Source organism: Anolis carolinensis, chromosome 3 (genome assembly GCF_035594765.1).
Source record: "Anolis carolinensis isolate JA03-04 chromosome 3, rAnoCar3.1.pri, whole genome shotgun sequence".
Lineage (NCBI taxonomy): Eukaryota > Metazoa > Chordata > Lepidosauria > Squamata > Dactyloidae > Anolis > Anolis carolinensis.
This window is the reverse complement of record NC_085843.1, coordinates 243,448,574-243,465,720: the sequence shown is the minus strand read 5'-3', so window position 1 is coordinate 243,465,720 and position 17,147 is coordinate 243,448,574. Positions and strand designations below refer to the sequence as shown.

The following is a 17,147-nucleotide window of genomic DNA, read 5'->3' as shown; positions in this document are numbered from 1 at the left end:
TTTTGGGACAGTGCTTTCTGTTAACTGCTACATTCCCAGATTTGGCAACAGCGTTTAAAATGCACACATGAATAAAGACACAAACACAGAAGAACTACAAGTCCTGGAAGCAGCTAACTTAATACACAAACCCACTATTCCACTCCAGTTTTGGTTTCCGTAGTGGAGCCACACTTAAGAGTTCACCAATTAAAGTAAATGTCATTCTAATAATTATTGATGTCAATCCCCTTACTCTCAATGAAGTTTGTCAAAGTATGACTAATGTCCAATGTATGACAAAAGCCATCCTAGCTGTAGTATGAGTTATTTTCACTCTTGTTTGGCGCTTCCCATGGCACATGTGTTCAACTTACTTCAAATCAGTATCAGAATGGAAAGCCACATCTACTTACTTTGAAAGTATTTATTTATTTATTTATTTATTTATTTATTTACAGTATTTATATTCCACCCTTCTCACGCCAAGGGGGACTCAGGGCAGATCACAATGTACACATACAAGGCAAACATTCAATGCCATATGAACATAGAGACGGAGACAGAGACAGAGGCAATTTAACCTTCTCCACCTTCCAGCTTCCTGAGAGTATGCCTGATTCCGGTCACAGGGGGAGCAGCTACTTCATCATCCACTGTGACGCCAACTTCCTCATTTCAAACAGCAGCTGGACGATTTTTATAGTGTCGTAAATTAGTTAAATTAGCCTCCCCACATATAAGTGGTACCTAAATTTCCTACTTGAAAGATGAAAGTATCTTTCGGGTTGCTTAGATCAACAATGAGTTGGGCTATTTTTTATTTTAATGGTGGGGTGCTCACACACTGGCCTTGAACTCATGACCTCTTGGTCATAGTGATTTATTGCAGCTGGCTACCAACCAGTCTGCGCCACAGCCTGGCCCCCAGAAACTTGGTTTTTGTGGTTGCCACAAACTATGTTGAATTGATTGAGACTCTATGAGATACACACTGAAAAACTATAGCAAAATGTGTAGCAGGGTGTCCTGCAAAAACAAAGTTATGGTTGTTTAAAAAAAATTCCATGTTTTTATGATAGAACCAATTAGGAAGTGACATTTATAACCCGGGAAGAAAAACAGTGTTACATTGTGTAATAAATCAGCATTTGCAAGGCTTGCTAATGAAACTGATTTTTCCTTTTTATGAAGTACAACTGAAGCATTTTCTGCAGTGTCTATTGTAAACACTGCACATTGTTACTAACAGATTCATGTAACGTCTACAACAGTCACTAGGTGACATTCAGAAAACTTTTATTTTGTACACACCAAAATCACAACCCCAACATTGAGCTTAGTTTAAGACACAGTGGTCTAAAATATCTAGCTTGCCAATACTGGGATATCTGTACAACAATTTCCAAGACCCCAGCATACTTACTGTGGGGAATCTCTGAGATGTAGTCCAAAAAAGAGCTTTTTCCACCCCATTGAAGGAGAGTTTCAGGCTCCCAAGCATAAACTTTGTCCAGATGCCCAAGGGAGATGCCCATTCTCAGTAGGAAGATGCCATCTGCTGAAAAGCAGGATACTTGTTATTGGAGGATAAGGCATAGCCAGAGATTCATTTATAACTGGCTATCCAGGCTGATGAATTTGGGAAGAGGTAGTGAAAAAATATTTACTGAGTAAAATGTGATAAACTTAATTAATTGCCTATTTAAAACAAAAAAGCAGTGAAAACATGACATTTCTTAAAAAGAACCACTGAGCCATGGCAGTTAAAGTGATGTCAAATTACATTAAATATGTAGTGTAGATGGACTCAAAGTCACAGTTCACATAATGCAATTGTAAGTGTACATATATGCCTTCAAGTTATCCATTGACTTATGGCCACCCCATGAATTTCTTAGGGTTTTGGTAGGCAAAGCGTACTCACAGGTAGTTTGCCATTGCCTTCCTGTGATAATTAAAGTTAAACCCCACAAATAATAATAATAACTATAATAATAACTTTAATTTTAAACCCCGCCCCATCTCCCCGAAGGGACTCGGGGTTACCCTAAGATAAATATGCTTACATTGGCAGCATAATGACATATCTACTCAGAGTAAAATCTTTCTGAGCTCAAAGGGCCTGCTCCATGCACTTACATTTGCAACCTCAGACAATCTTCCTATGACCTCACCCCGAGGCAAATGAACTCATATTTCATTTGGATTTGCTCCAGATATGGCATTTCTTGACTTTACTACTAGTGTTAATTAGTCTGGGAATATTTTATAGGCATTCTAATTAAAATATGGAGAATATATGAACATAAATTTTTAGATAACCAGGCAGTGTTACTCACCAGATTATATTTACAATAGTCCTATTAGGGAGTAGACCATGATTACTGCTAGAAAAGAAGGCTTCAACCTATACAACCACACTTCTCTATCATCTTTCCCTTTGCTTCTTCCACAAATGTTGGAATATATTTTTATTTTCAATTGTAACATGTGGGAATAAGCATCAATGAATCAACCACACAATACTGATTTCCACTAGATTCAGTTACAAAGATATTAAAATGAACTAGAAAATGTTACGTATTTTCATCTGTCACTACAGTATATATAATTTTCTCCATCTCCATGTCATCTTTGTTACAACCTTAAAAGATAAGGTAGGCAAAAAGGCTGTGGTTGTCCCAATGTCAGGCAGAAAATGTGACTTCTCTTTATTTCTCGTGTCAGAAATGAACTGAGGGTACAGTTGCAATGTATTTAAAAACACAAAGTTTTAAAAACTTGGCATGATATTAAATGCCCTTTGACCAGTAGCTGGCCACTTGGAATGCCCCTGGTGTTGCTATAAAAAGGTCCTCCATTGTGCATGTGGCAGGGCTCAGGCTGCATTGTACTAGGTGGTCTGTGGTTTGCTCTTCACCACACTCGCATGTCATGGACTCCACTTTGTGGCCTCATCTCTTAAGGTTGGCTCTGCATCTCATGGTGCCAGAGCGAAATCTGTAAAGTGCCTTCCAAGTTGCCCAGTCTCCTGTATCCCCCGAGGGAGTCTCTCATTCAGTATCAGCCATGGCTTGAGGTTCATTTACCTGCCATTTTTGGACTCTCATTTGCTGAGGCGTTCCTGCAAGTATCTCTGTAGATCTTAGAAAACTATTGCTTGATTTAAGGCATTGGCATGCTGGCTGATAATCTTATTGCTGAAAAGGAATTTGAACTTATCTTATTACAGTTCTATTCCAGTTAGCAGTAGGCAGGCCTGTAGCGAGGGGGGGGGGGGGTTAGGGGTTCAAACCCCCCCAAAATTTTTCAAGTTATAAAAAAAATCTCGTTTACTCATGAATTTTAACTGGTTAACCAAATCCCCATGCTAAGTCTATGAGATGCAAAATATTAAGAGTCCCTCCAGGCACTATCTCAAGCAGATATTGACAGGTTTGTAGCGGGGAGGGGTATGTGCTAGGGGTTCAACCCCCCCCCCCCCCCGAAATTTTCAAAACCCCTCCCGAATTTTTTTTCTGGCTACAGCCCTGGCAGTAGGGATCCTCCATCAACTATTGGACTCTTTTTATTTACAATTGATTCATAAAATTAATTTTGGAGTAAATGTTAAGGGAAATGGGTTAAATTCATCCAAAACAACACCCAAAACCTTGGAAAGTTTTTTTTCCCTGTTCAGTGCTCTTTAAGAAATTGTCCATCATTTTTCTGCATGGCAGTTTGCTTAACATGCAATATTTTCTACTTGCTGAATTCCATCGTATTTCCTTTCTGCCATTTTCATTCCAATGCATACATCTGCCATATTCAAAGGCATGTTTAGAGGGCCATATTCATTCCAACGTATGCATCTCCCCCACACAAAACCTTGTACACTCGAAGATAAGCTGAGATAAAGCAATGGGGAGCAGGGAGCTAAACTGCTCTTGTTAATTTGCACATTTGGCCATAATGCAATCCTTTTTCTTTTCTGGCTCTGCTCCAAATTTATTCTCCTAAACAAGCCCTTTAGAGGTTTCTACAGCCAAGGAGCAGCTGGTGTAAATTTGTAGGAATATGGCCTAGGTCAGGCTCCTAAAATGAAATTGTTATCTGTATAATCTTTTCACTCCCAAACAGACCCAAACTCTTGAGTACAAGTGAGGAACAAGATAGGGTTGTAGGTTTGTTCTTAAGTTGAATTTGTATGTAAGTTGGAATGGGTCCATTTTTTAAGTGTAACTCCAGCCAAATATATAGGGTAGGGGATGCAAAGCAGAGAGAAAAATATATACTGGAGCTTCTTCAGGTGAGATGGGATATAAAAAGTTATCTAGGAATAATGACTCCTACCCATGAATCCTGACTGGCTTTGCACTAGAGACATCTAATAAACTAGGAGCCCCTGATGGCGTAGTGAATTAAACCCTTGAACGTTAGGTTGCCGAGGTTTGAATCCAGCCCTGGGAGAGAGGGGATGAGTTCCCTCTATCAGCTCCAGCTCCTTGCGGGGACATGAGAGAAACCTCCTACACAGATGGTAAAAACGTAAAGACATCCTGGCATCCCCTGGACAATGTCCTTGCAGACAAAGCAACTTGCAGTTTCTCAAGTCACTCCTGACACAGAAAAAAACTAATAAACTAAGCAGCTCTGTGCCTCAGTTCCCACAGCAACATGCCTTTGAGTCATTCCATGCCAAGTGGTCTAAAATTTTAAAAAGTTCCCACCATCATTTTTTCCAATTTTGTTCAAATTTTAACAGTAGTGCCAGTCAGGTGTTAAACTAAGTTTCCCAAAATTTGAGGCCTCTAACTGCAATAGTTGCTGATCTAGGCCCCCTTATCTGAAGGGTAGCCAGTCAACGTACTTGCAACATTTAACAAAATGTCATTTTGGGGTCTAATAAAATTGAAACTAAATGTATAAGAATGGCTAGTACATTCCTGTACAGTTTTTTTCCTGATAATTCCGATGAAATTAATTTTAATATTATGGATGCAAAATCCAGTCAAACAAGTGTGCACCAAAATGTCTTGCAAAAAATTTTGACCAATATTCAGACTGCAACAATTTCCATGCAAACAAAGATACAGACTTGAAATTTTGACCAAGCATTATGCTTCTGCTGGACATGATACTGCCAAATTTACAACTACCTAGCATCTATAACCACCCTACAGGATCTCTTCAAATTTGGCACTTTCAGCACAAATGGTAACATCTACCAAAGTTCAAAGCCAATTATTTAGAAAAAGTTTACCTGAATATGCTTGTAAATAGTATCATCTGAAAGAGAAAATTTTGCTCTACAGGACTGATTTGTTTTTGTTTTGCAATGCGACCATTAAGTATCAATTTACCCAGGTCAAAGTATATTATCTTTTCTGCATTATGCATTATGCTTTATGCATCCTCATGGTCCTGCTAGTTACTGCATGACTGTCGGACATGGCCCCTATGGCAATGGGGATGCTGGTTTCAATGTGATATATAACACATTATAGTTTCAACTTATTCTCCTTCTCCTCCTCTTCTTGATTTATACCTAATCCTGTCCTCAAAATTTGGACTTGGTTTCCAATTTGAAGCAAGTACAAAACAAATCAAAGCACACAAAGGTTGATATTAAAGGTCATATATATTTATTTGCAGTGTTCACATTCTCTCGGGAGTTTTATTATATAACCAATATTTCAGAATGCCCAGCTGAAGTTTTCATTAATTGTAATAACAAAAATGTGTGTACTGGAAGAAAAAAATCAGATGTCAGGATATGGGAGAGGCCCACATTTCACCCATAACATCCGACCTTATAGGGATGTTTGGTCACCAGGTGTCCGGATGAGAATTCACACCTCTCCTTTCATTTTCTGTTATATCTTTCAGATCTTTCAGATTGTAGCCCATTTTTTAATCAACCTATAATCTCAGCCGGTAAGCAGGGTCAGCCCTGGTTAGTACTTGGACGAGAGACTGTCAACAAAGTGCTGCCTATTTCAGAGGAAGGAAATGGCAAGGTCAACTCTGAGTGTTCCTTGCCTAAGAAAACCTTATGAAATCCATGGGTCGCCATAAGTCACCAGAAGGCTTAAGGGCTACCCTCACACACAACGGTGACTGGTGTCCACACTTGCAGTCCTGCAGCCAGGCCTGTGGACACAGCTGGAAGGGATACCTGGGCCAACTGCTGGTCATGGATATATCTACACCAGTGGTTCCCAAACTGTGGTCCATGGATCACCAGTGGTCCACAAGAACTAAAATATGGTTTGCAGGCTCACCATTACTACATCGTTGCAACAAGAGTGACTGTCTCACAAAACCCTCTTATAGTGCTGAGGCAATGGGGATGTCGGGCAGGTAAAGGCTGACTACCCACGAAAGGCACAATAACAAGCCTCCTGACTGTTGCTTCTCCTCCTCCCTCCCTCCCCGTGAGGCACCTGGAAACAGCCTTTGTTTTTAATAATAATAATAATAATAATAATAATAATAATAATAATAATAATAATAACTTTATTTATATACCACTGCATCTACTTGAGAGGACTCAGGGCAGTTTCCAGTGTGTACAAAACAGTCAGTTGTCAAAACAACATGCAACAGCATGAATGAACAATCATAATAAAGACAATATCACAAAACAGCAGTAAAAAAGTTCAATCTAAAATGAACACAGTTACAGTTTTTAGGCCTGTTCCTGGGGTTATTTGGGGTGCTGATTCAGAAAATTGCATTGGATCAACCACATCAGCTCTGCAGCTACTTGATGGCATATATTCTGTATGTAAAAAAAGAGCTGATGTGGTCTATACAATGCAATTTTCTGAATCAGCACCCCAAGTAACCAAGTAAACAAACCGAATCTAAAGTTGACCAAAAACTGATTCATAACCCTTTTGATACTAATGTTGGAGAGTGGTCCCTGGTCAAAGTGCTCCCAGGTCAAACAAAGGATGGAAACCACAGATCTACACTGTAGGATTAATGCAGATTGACACCACTTTAATTGCTACAGCTCAATGCTCTGAGGTCAATATGGCACACGAAGGTGTTAGTGGATGAATTTAACTATACATGCATTTTAAATTTTATAATTCATGGTTTTATAGAGTCTAATTAGAGTTTTAATTGATGTGGTACTGTTTTATTGTTTATTAATATGTCGTTGTTTTATTGAATGTATTTTGGGCAATGTAATTTGCCGACTGTTGTAAATCGCCCTGAGTCCCTCTGGGTGAGAAGGGCGGGGTAAAAATGATGTAAATAAATAAATAAATAAATAATGCTCTGTGATTGTGGGTCACTAAGGAGCCCCCCAAGGCGCAGCGGGTTAAACCGCTGAGCTGCAGAACTAGCTGTCTGAAAGGTTGACAGTTCGAATCTGGGGAGTGGGGTAAGCTCCTGCTATTTGCTCCAGCTTCTGCCAATCTAGCATTTTTGAAAACATGCAAATGTGAGTAGATCAATAGGTACGGCTCTGGCGGGAAGGTAACAGTGCTCCATGCAGTCATGCCGGCCACATGGCCTTGGATGTATCTACGGACAATGCCAGCTCTTTGGCTTAGATGAGCACCAACCCCCAGAGTCGGACACAACTAGACTTAATGTCAGGGGAAAACCTTTACCTTAAAAAGATGGGAGAAGTGTGTGTCCCTAGGTGGCACCTATGCAGAGCAGGGCTAATGCCAGTGCCAAGTGGGACAGGGCAAATCTTTAATGAACACCCCTCAGGGCCCTTCCACACAGCCATATAACCCAGAATATCAAGGCTGGGTTATCTGAGTCCATACTGCCATATATTCCAGTTCAAAGCAGATCAAAGGTAAAGGTTTCCCCCTGACGTTAAGTCCAGTCGTGTCCGTCTCTGGGGGTTGGTGCTCATCTCCATTTTTAAGCCGAAGAGCCGGCGTTGCCCGTAGACACCTCCAAGGTCATGCGGCCGGCATGACTGTACGGCGCAGATAATGTGGGATTTTATTCAACCGTGTGGAAAGGGCCTGGATTGTACAGCAGTGCCCCCGGCGGGGTCTCCTTAGCGCTTTAAGGGGCGAGCCCGCCCCGAACGCCTCCTACGGCTGGCCTCCTGATTGGCCGGGCGGGGCATGAATATGCATGAGCTGACCTGTGCGCGAGTGAAGGAGCCCCGGCGGCCGGCCCTTCCCTCGCCATCCGCAGCGGCGCGCGAGCCGAGCAGAGCCGAGCGGAGCCGAACAGAGCCGGGGAGATGCGGGGCCTGTCCGGCGGGCTGCTGGCGCTTCTGCTGGGGCTGCTGGGCGGCGGGGGCCGGCCGCGGATGGCGAGGGGCGCCGTGCCCCTGGGCGACTTCTACCCCTTCGGCCCCGAGGAGGGCGATGCCGCCACCCCGCAGCAGGACGACGGCGGGTCCGGGCTCCGGCCCATCGCCGTCCGGCTCCCCTTCTTCGGCGCCGCGCACAACGCGCTCTACGTGAGTAGCCCTGGCAAGACGCGTGACATTTCCAGTCATGACAGGTCGAGTTCGTTCTGTCAGGCATGGGCGAAGCTGGTCCCGCCAGGTGTTTTGGACTTCAGCGCCCACCGTTCCTCACAGCCTCAGGCCCTTTCCTTTTCCCCCTCAGCTTAAGCGGCTGAGGGGGAAAAGGAAAGGGCCTGAGGCTGTGAGGAACGGTGGGCGCTGAAGTCCAAAACACCTGGCGGGACCAGCTTTGCCCTTGCCTGCTCTAATTCATTCCTGCTGGTCCTTTCTGAGGTAAGAAAGTTGCCCATCGTTATCCTCACCTTGAAGTGCTGATTTCTCTTTTGACAGGGGGGTTGGAGGTCTTACAAAAAGTATGTGCTTGCCTATGCTCATCCTACAAAGTTCACACACTCCCATCAGCCACATTTCTAGAACGTCTTATGCCCTGTTGTCAAAGGCTTTCCTGGCCTTTGACAACTGGGTTGCTGTGAGATTTCCGGGCTGTTTCGCCCACACTGAAACATCTATGGCAGGCATCCTCAGAGGTTGTGAGGTCTGTTGGAAATTAGGCAAGTGGGGTTTTATATATCTGTGGAAAGTCCAGGTTGAGAGAAAGAACACTTGTCTATTTGAGGCAAGTGTGAATGTTGCAAAGCTAGATGAGCATTTAGTGGCCTTTCAGTTTCAAAGCCTAGCTGCTTCTTGCCTGAGGGGATCCTTTGTTGGGAGGTGTTAGCTGGCCCTGATTGTTTTCTGTCTGGAATTCCCCTGTTTTCTGAGTGTTGCTCTTTATTTACTGTCCTGATTTTAGAGTTTTTAAATACTGGTAGCCAGATCTTGTTGATTTTCATAAAGAGCAACACTAAAAAAAATTAGAGGAATTCCACACAAGAAACAATCAGGACCAGCTAACACCTCCCAACAAAGGATCTCCCAGATAGTAAGCAGCAGGACTTTGATGCTAAAAAGCCATTCAATCCTAATCAAGGTGACCAATTTGCAACATTACACACCTGGCCTCGGGCATACAACAGTTCTTTCTCCCACCCTGGACTTTCCACAGATATATAAACCTCCCTTGCCTAGTGTCCAGTATACCTCACAATCTCTGAGGATGCCTGTCATACATGTGGGCAAAACGTCAGGAGAGAATGCTTCTGTAACATGACCATACAGCCCAGAAAACTAACAACAACTCTGTTTTAAGTTCTGTATGACGCTCATGGGTGGCAAGCACCAAGGAAGCAGAGGGTCATCACTGCCATGAGTTAGTTTTGTGTGTGTAGAATCACAACAGGCTGCTCACATGAACTGTTTGCTACACAGAGGTTGTTTACATAGTACTGTGATGTCTTCTATATTTATGTGTTATTTCTGTCTGACATACAAGTAGGCATGTGTGTGTGCCTTTAAGTTGCCTCTTGCCCTAGGACAACCCCATAAATTTCATAGGCAAGAAATACCTGTCAGTGTGTTGTCAAAGGCTTTCATGGACGAAATCACTGGGTTGCTGTGAGTTTTCCAAGCTGTATGTATGGACATGTTCCAGAAGCATTCTCTCCTGATGGTTTGCTCGCATCTATGGCAGGCATCCTCAGAGGTTGTGAGATCTGTTGGAAACTAGGCAAGTGGGGTTTATATATCTGTGGAATGTCTAGGGTGGGAGAAAGAACTCTTGTCTGCCTGAGGCAAGTGTGAATGTTGTAATTAGCCAGCTTGATTAGCATGAATGGCCTTGCCAGCTTCAAGATCTGGCTGTTTACTGCCTGGGGGGTCCTTTGTTGGGAGATGTTAGTTGGCCCTGATAGTTTCTTGTCTGGAATTTCCATCTTCTGAGTGTTGTTCTTTATTTCCTGTTCTGATTTTAGAGGGTTTTTTAAAATACTGGTAACCAGATTTTGTTGATTTTCATAAAGAGCAACACTAAAAAAACAGAGGAATTCCAGACAAGAAACAACCAGGGCCAGCTAATACCTCCCAACAAATGATCCCCCAGGTGGGAAGCAGCAAGACTTTGATGCTGAAAAGCCATTCAATGCTAATCAAGGTGGCCAATTTGCAACATTCACACCTGCCTCAGTCAGACAAGAATTCTTTCTCCCAACGTAGACATTCCACAGATATATAAACCTCACTTGCCTAGTTTCCAACAAGACTTCACAATCTCTGAGGATACCTGCCATAGATGTGGGTGAAACGTCAGGAGAGAATGCTTCTGGCATATGGCCATACAGCCTGGAAAACTCACAACAATCCAATACTCAGGATTTTTTTTTCTTCCTCTGAATTGTAGCCTGCAGTACCCAGTACTCATTGGTGGTTCCCCATCCAACAACTTACCCAGGGCTGACTCTGCTTAGTTCCAAGATCAGATGGAATCTGGTGCATTTAGGGTATTGCATTTTGGATGCCTACACTGCAAGACAGTTTTCATGAAGAGTCAAAGGTACTGAGAGGTAAATTATAATAATGCCCCAGTGAGTTCCCAGACGTTTTTCTGGCAAAATATAGAGGAATTAAAAATTCTGTTTCCTATCACACTTCAGCTTATAGAGCTAAATGGTTCATTTTGCAAACTGGGGCAGGAGCTTCTTCTGGATAGTGAATGTGAAGAAGATAAAAGTGTTCTCACAAACCCTGAGGGAGCAAAAGAGAGACGCAGACCTTAAACAAGATGCTAAAAATCCATTGATAAAAATCCCTAGGGGCATTTGGCATATTCATTATATTCCAATATAGTGCAAATTGTTCTCCATCAGTGCACTCCACACAAAAATTCAAGCTTGTTGCTGTTGTATTAATTATATCTAACCCTTTTCCTGATTCAGGACTCAATGACAGTGAAAACAGTTAAAATTCACCTCTTACAAAAATATCATTATCAATAAAATTAAAACTGGAAACATCATCATTAAAAGGCCAACAACAAACAGGCAAAGCCCATTCCTCTTAAGCAAAGGCCTGTCCTCCACCAGCACAGCACAGCAAATAAGACCTCTATAGAAAGGGAGTCCCAGAGTCTGGGATTAGCCACCGAAAAAGGCCTTCTTGTGTGTTCTCAACAATGTACCCGTGAGCTTGATGAGACAAAAAGATGGAGCAACCTAGAATATTTCAAAACACAGACAGACTCAAATAGGAGAATATGGTCCTTCTGATGTCCTAGATTGAGCCATGCATGGCTTTATAGATTGTTACAGCACTTGTGCCTGGAAACAAGACTTGCAGCCAGTAGAGCTGTGCATTCCCTGTAGAAAGCCCCAGCAATGATTTGATTGCAACTCTAACCATTCTGCTTAGAAGTTTCTGAACTGTCTTGAAACATAGTCCCATATAAAGCACATTGTAATCATCAAAATGGGTGTAACTAAGGCACGTGTCACTAAGACCAGATCTGAGTTCTCCAAGAAAAAATGCAACTGTTCACAAGCCCTAACTGTGCAAAAGCACTCCTGATCACCACGTAAGCCATAGCCTCCAGGCTCAGCATTGAATCTAGGAGTACATCCAAGCTGCATTTTCAGGGCAAATATAGCTCTGTCCAGCACAGGATGAATCTTGATTTCCTGATCTGCCTTTCAGTTGACCACTTCTGCATCTTTCTTGTCAATCATAGAGTTGGAAGAGACCCTGTGGGCCATCCAGTCCAACCCCCTGCCAAGAAGCAAGAAATCGCATTCAAAGCACCCCCGACAGATGGCCATCCAGCCTCTGCTTAAAAGCCTCCAAAAAAGGAGCCTCCATCACATTCTAGGGCAGAGAGTTCCTCTCCTGTAGTTTAAAGCCATTGTTCCGCATCCTAGTCTCCAGGGCAGCAGAAAACAAGCTTGCTCCCTCCTCCCTATGACTTCCCCTCACATATTTATACATGGATATCATGTCTCCTCTCAGCCGTCTCTTCTGCAGGCTAAACATGCCCAGCTCTTTAAGCCATAGGGCTTAAACTCCAGACCCTTGATCATTTTAATTGCCCTCTGGGCACATTCCAGCTTGTCAACATCTCCCTTCAGCTGCGGTGCCCAGAATTGGACACAGTATTCCAGGTGTGGTCTGACCAAGGCAGAAGAGAGACACCAGTTTGAAGATGTGGCAGTGTCCCTGGATTGAGGTGGAAAGGAGCAATAGAGTTGGGTGTCTACTGATAACATCAAACTCCAAAACTTGGGACAACCTCATCCAGCAGTTTCATTTATAAAATAACAGAACTGACAGAATGGATACCTAAGGGACCATACAGGTTCATGGCCAAGGAATTGAACAAGAGCAAACTTTGGCCCTCCAGGTGTTTTGTACTTCAACTCCCACAAATCCTAAGAGCTGGTAGGGAGTTGAAGTCTAAAATACCTGGAGGGCCAAAGTTTGCCCATGCTTGAACAAGAGTGTCTCTATATCTCCTTCTGTGTTTGACCCTCCTAGAAGGAACAGGGCCGCTGTAAACCTGCCTACAAACCCGATCCTGGCAAAGCATCCCAGAAGGATACTGTAGTAAATAGTATCAAAAGCTGTTGGGGGATCCAGAAAATTCTGTTGATACTTACTTCCCCATCAAGTAGCTTGCGTAGTTCATCCATCACAGTGACTAGAGCTATCTCAGCTCCATAGCCAGGCCTAAAAGCAAATTCAAGTGGACTCTGGTCAAAAATGGAATGTTTGGAACTAGTTTATAATTGTCCAAAATAGTGGGATCCAGAGACGGCCTTTTCAACAGTGGGCATATAATTGACTCCTTTAGACATACTGGAACTCTGCCTTGTTTTAGAGAAACACTGACCACTTCCTCTACCCACACAACCTCTGGCTTTTTTAATAAACAAGAAAGAGTAAGGATGTAACACATACATGGTGGTTCGCACCTCTTGAAGAATGCTGTCCACATTCTTGAGCTATACAAATGGAAAACTATCCATTATGGATGGACAAGCAGCATGCTTAAATATATATGCTGTACTAAAATGACCAAAAGGCTTTCCCCAGTTGTTAATATTAAAATAAAGATTTTATGTGTCCTTTTTGGTGATTTTGCTATGTGTTCCTTGAGGACCTGTTTCTGCTGATATATGAGGACAGTGGTTCTCAGCCTTTGGCCTTCCAGATGATTTGGATGCCATCTTCTAGAAGCCATAGCCAATATGCTCATTGGTCATTGTTTTTGGGAATTAGAATCCAAAGATGTCGAAGGCTGTATGTTGATAATCACCATGCAAGAATAAGTCTATCCGAAGGCTTTCTGCTATTGAAGAAGACCATGGGTTCATATCCATTTTGACCAATCTTCATGTAATAAAAGTTGCTATTTCTGCACATCTCCATATGAACTTCCTCTCTCTTTTCTGACTGCTTTCTAACAAGATCAGTGACCTAAAGATGTAGGAATCATATGGCCTTTCAGATGCTGTTCAGCTGCAAATTCTAGCAGCCCTATTGCCATCATAGCAAATGTCAATGAATGCTGGGAGGTGCAGTCCAAGTCTGGAAGGCTGCATGATTCCTATTCCTAAGTTGAGACACACTAGCCACAAAAAGGAGTTGTGAAGAGGATTCCACAAAATCACAATATGAACTACAAAAATGTATTTTGAAAAAGCAACCTTTTTGTCTTCTGGGCCTTTAAAACATTTTGTCATCTTTTTAAGCCCCCCCCCCCCCCCAGGAAACCATGATCTTTAAACTTTAATCCTACTCTTCCCCTTACTCCCAAAAGCAGATTTTCAAGATTCTAATGAGTAAGTATACCACTAACTATGTTGGAAACCACATAGTCAGTGAACCAGATGTTTTGCAACCAGAATCAATTTCTCTCAGCCAACATAGTTAGATAACACAGCCTTATGCTTAGGTTGGCTTTAAACTTTTGGGACTGCTAGGAAGAGAATATAAATCGCTTAATCCTTTGAAATGCACATTCAAATAATCTAGTACCAATAATGACCGAAAGAAAATACGGATATAAAGGATTTGTACTGTCCTTTCCTGTACATCTCCTGCTTTCCTCTCTTGATGCTTATTCCTCATAGTTCAAGGAGGGCCCTGATCAACAGAAAAGCTTTTTAAGGTTCCTAAGAAATGGAATCTTGCTGAACCTGAAGCATTACTTTCATGAACTTATTTCAGTCAATCTATCTTGTGGTCCAAGCCAGTACCTCCAGTATCAGTGGATTCTCAGACAATAGATGCATTTTGCATTTTCTAATCTAACTAACCACTCTGGAAGGTGGAAGGACCCACATTTGTCATGTGAGAACTGGCACTAGCATGACTTTATGTATAGCTAGCTGCCTTCTGTCTAATTTTTGTACTCTATTTTTTTAAAGTCACTTCATATTGTTCCAAGGCCATCTGGATTTACTTGGGGACAGTCTAATTTAATTTAAGCCATCAAAGCAGTAACAGGATGTTGAGAATCTGAAAGTCTTTGCTATATTGGCCTGTTATACTGTGCAGCCAAGGCGGTATAATGGCCTAAAGATTCAAGGTTGAAGGACAATTTGTGTCTGCCACAACCTACTCCCAGCTCTTCTAACACACACATCAAAGGGTCAGTGCGACTCTAGGGATTTTCCCTGCACTGTAGATATTATTTGTGTTCAAGCTATTGAGTGGCCGCTACCTCCACAGGAATACTGCCATGGTTAGGTGAAATCTAGATATGTTTTCAGAAAGTAGGTAGGTGTAAGAACCATGTGACCGAAACTTTTCCCTTCCTTGGCATGGCACAGGACAGGAAATTGCTTACAGTGGTGACCAAGCCAAGTCTAATTTCCTGGAGAGAATAGTGGATGTTGGAAGATCTGTTATGCAACTCACTTGCTTTGCCTGTAAACAGGTCAGTGGAGGAGAGTGTTGTGGTTGAGCCAACTTGAAGCTTCACCTCTCACATGTCATTGCAACTTTGGCTCCAACCCTTGGATGTCACCACAGTCCTGATGGTTTTAAGTACATGAGACATAGTTCCATTGCTATTGCTTCCATACAGCTTCCAGTTCTATCTGCTATCATCATCTCTGACAAGCAAACGGGTCTTCTTGTTGACTTCATACCCACTCTAGGAAGCAATTACTAAGAACGCATTTATCATAGGACAAAATACTGTTATCTGGCTTTATACAACTGACATTATACATGAATTTTCACAATTGCATGTAAAAGCAATCTTGTGTAAGGCCATCCCCAAGGTTACACTACCCTAAAATTCATTAAGATGAAAACTGCAGCTCTCCTGAAGCCAGCACAGCTTACCTACTTGTTTGGTATTTCCTTTATAAACATGTTTGCTTATAAGAAGAATTTTTGAAAATATCTCCTCCTTGAAAATTGCATGCACCCCGAAGCCCTTTCTTGGCTCTACTTCCTCTCATGCCAAGCTCTGTTTGTTTGTTAGTCAGTTATATTTATGTCCTGAGGCAGTGTACATGGCTGCCCTCTTTCCCAGTTTTATTCTCACAGCAACTCTGTGTGGGACAATGATTGGTTCAGTTTCAATATATGTTTCAGTTTGCTGAGTTTGGTCTAGGATTGGAGTCCCTCTTTAACACTAACCACTGTCGCTTTGCAAACATTTCATGTTGGTGACACACATTTAGACATGGATCATTTGGCAACACAGTGATTCAGTTTTACTATCAAACTGGAGGTGAAACCAACCCCTTATAAGAGATATGGATGCATACATAAATTGTAATGATGAAATGTATGGGGACACAACGTATCTCATGAAACTTTATGCTACATTAAAAACTGCATGTAGGAAACTGGCATAGCAAGGATTTTCTTCCTGTTCTGCTGTTTTTGGACCATCTTGGTTATGAGTTTCTTAAACACCAAGCTATAAAATATCCCCACCAATAGTCTGAAATGCAGTCTATTCTACATTGACATCAGCGCCATAATATTTGTTGTTTTTTATTCGTTCAGTCACTTCCGACTCTTTGTGACCTCATGAACCAGCCCATGCCAGAGCTCCCTGTCGGCCATTGCCACCCCCAACTCTTTTAAAGTCAAGCCAGTCACTTCAAGGATACCATTCATCCATCTTGCCTTTGGTCGGCCCCTCTTCCTTTTTCCTTCCATTTTCCTAGCATCATTGTCTTCTCTAAGCTTTCATGTCTTCTCATTATGTGGCCAAAGTACTTCATCTTTGCCTCTAATATCCTTCCCTCCAGTGAGCAGCCAGGCATTATTTCCTAGAGTATGGACTGGTTGGATCTTTTTGCAATCCAAGGCACTCTCAGAATTTTCCTCCAACCCACAGTTCAAATTTGTCTATCTTCCTTCGCTCAGCCTTCCTTATGGTCCAGCTCTCGCATCCATAGGTTGCTGCTCATTATCTATCCAAAACAGTTCAAATTGCAGCCTAGAGAAAAGTATCAGCAGGCTTCTGAGATCTCCAGAGTTTGTCAAACTACAGATAAGTATTAAGAAAAAAAAATCTGAAGAAATCAGGTTGCTTACAAACAATTTAATGAAAACTGAACAAGACCAGTGGGTATATAAAAACTCTCTTACTGTGGTGAGTTGTAACAGAGTGATGTAGTAAAGGACAGGACTAGCTGGAATGAAAAACTGGAGCACCACATGTGTTCCCACATAATTTTCCTTCAGGCTTAGAGATAGCACTACAGTTGCCTCTTATTACACAAACTTATTGAACACAATTTTATTTATATGTGAAAAACTTTGAATATCACAATCATCCCAGAGGCACAACAAAAAGTAGAAGTATTTTCTAGCACAATTCTATGATAAA

General features: G+C 42.1%; 1 protein-coding gene and 1 long non-coding RNA gene across 4 annotated transcripts in view; one reads left to right on the top strand and one right to left on the bottom strand.

The window, feature by feature from the left end:
* The window catches only part of LOC134297824 (uncharacterized), a 93,350-nt gene extending 85,128 nt beyond the window's left edge, over window positions 1-8,222 (bottom strand). Inside the window, exons 1-2 of the long non-coding RNA XR_010004705.1 lie at window positions 8,090-8,222; window positions 1,406-1,537 (exon numbers count right to left, since the gene is read on the bottom strand). This is a non-coding gene — a long non-coding RNA (uncharacterized LOC134297824). The remainder of the gene's footprint in view (window positions 1-1,405; window positions 1,538-8,089) is intronic.
* Window positions 8,192-17,147, top strand: part of sned1 (sushi, nidogen and EGF like domains 1) — a 69,096-nt gene continuing 60,140 nt past the window's right edge. For all 3 annotated transcript variants that reach the window (XM_062976528.1, XM_008106328.3, XM_008106327.3), the window contains exon 1: window positions 8,192-8,413. In XM_062976528.1, the coding sequence (XP_062832598.1) occupies window positions 8,192-8,413 (222 nt within the window). The remainder of the gene's footprint in view (window positions 8,414-17,147) is intronic.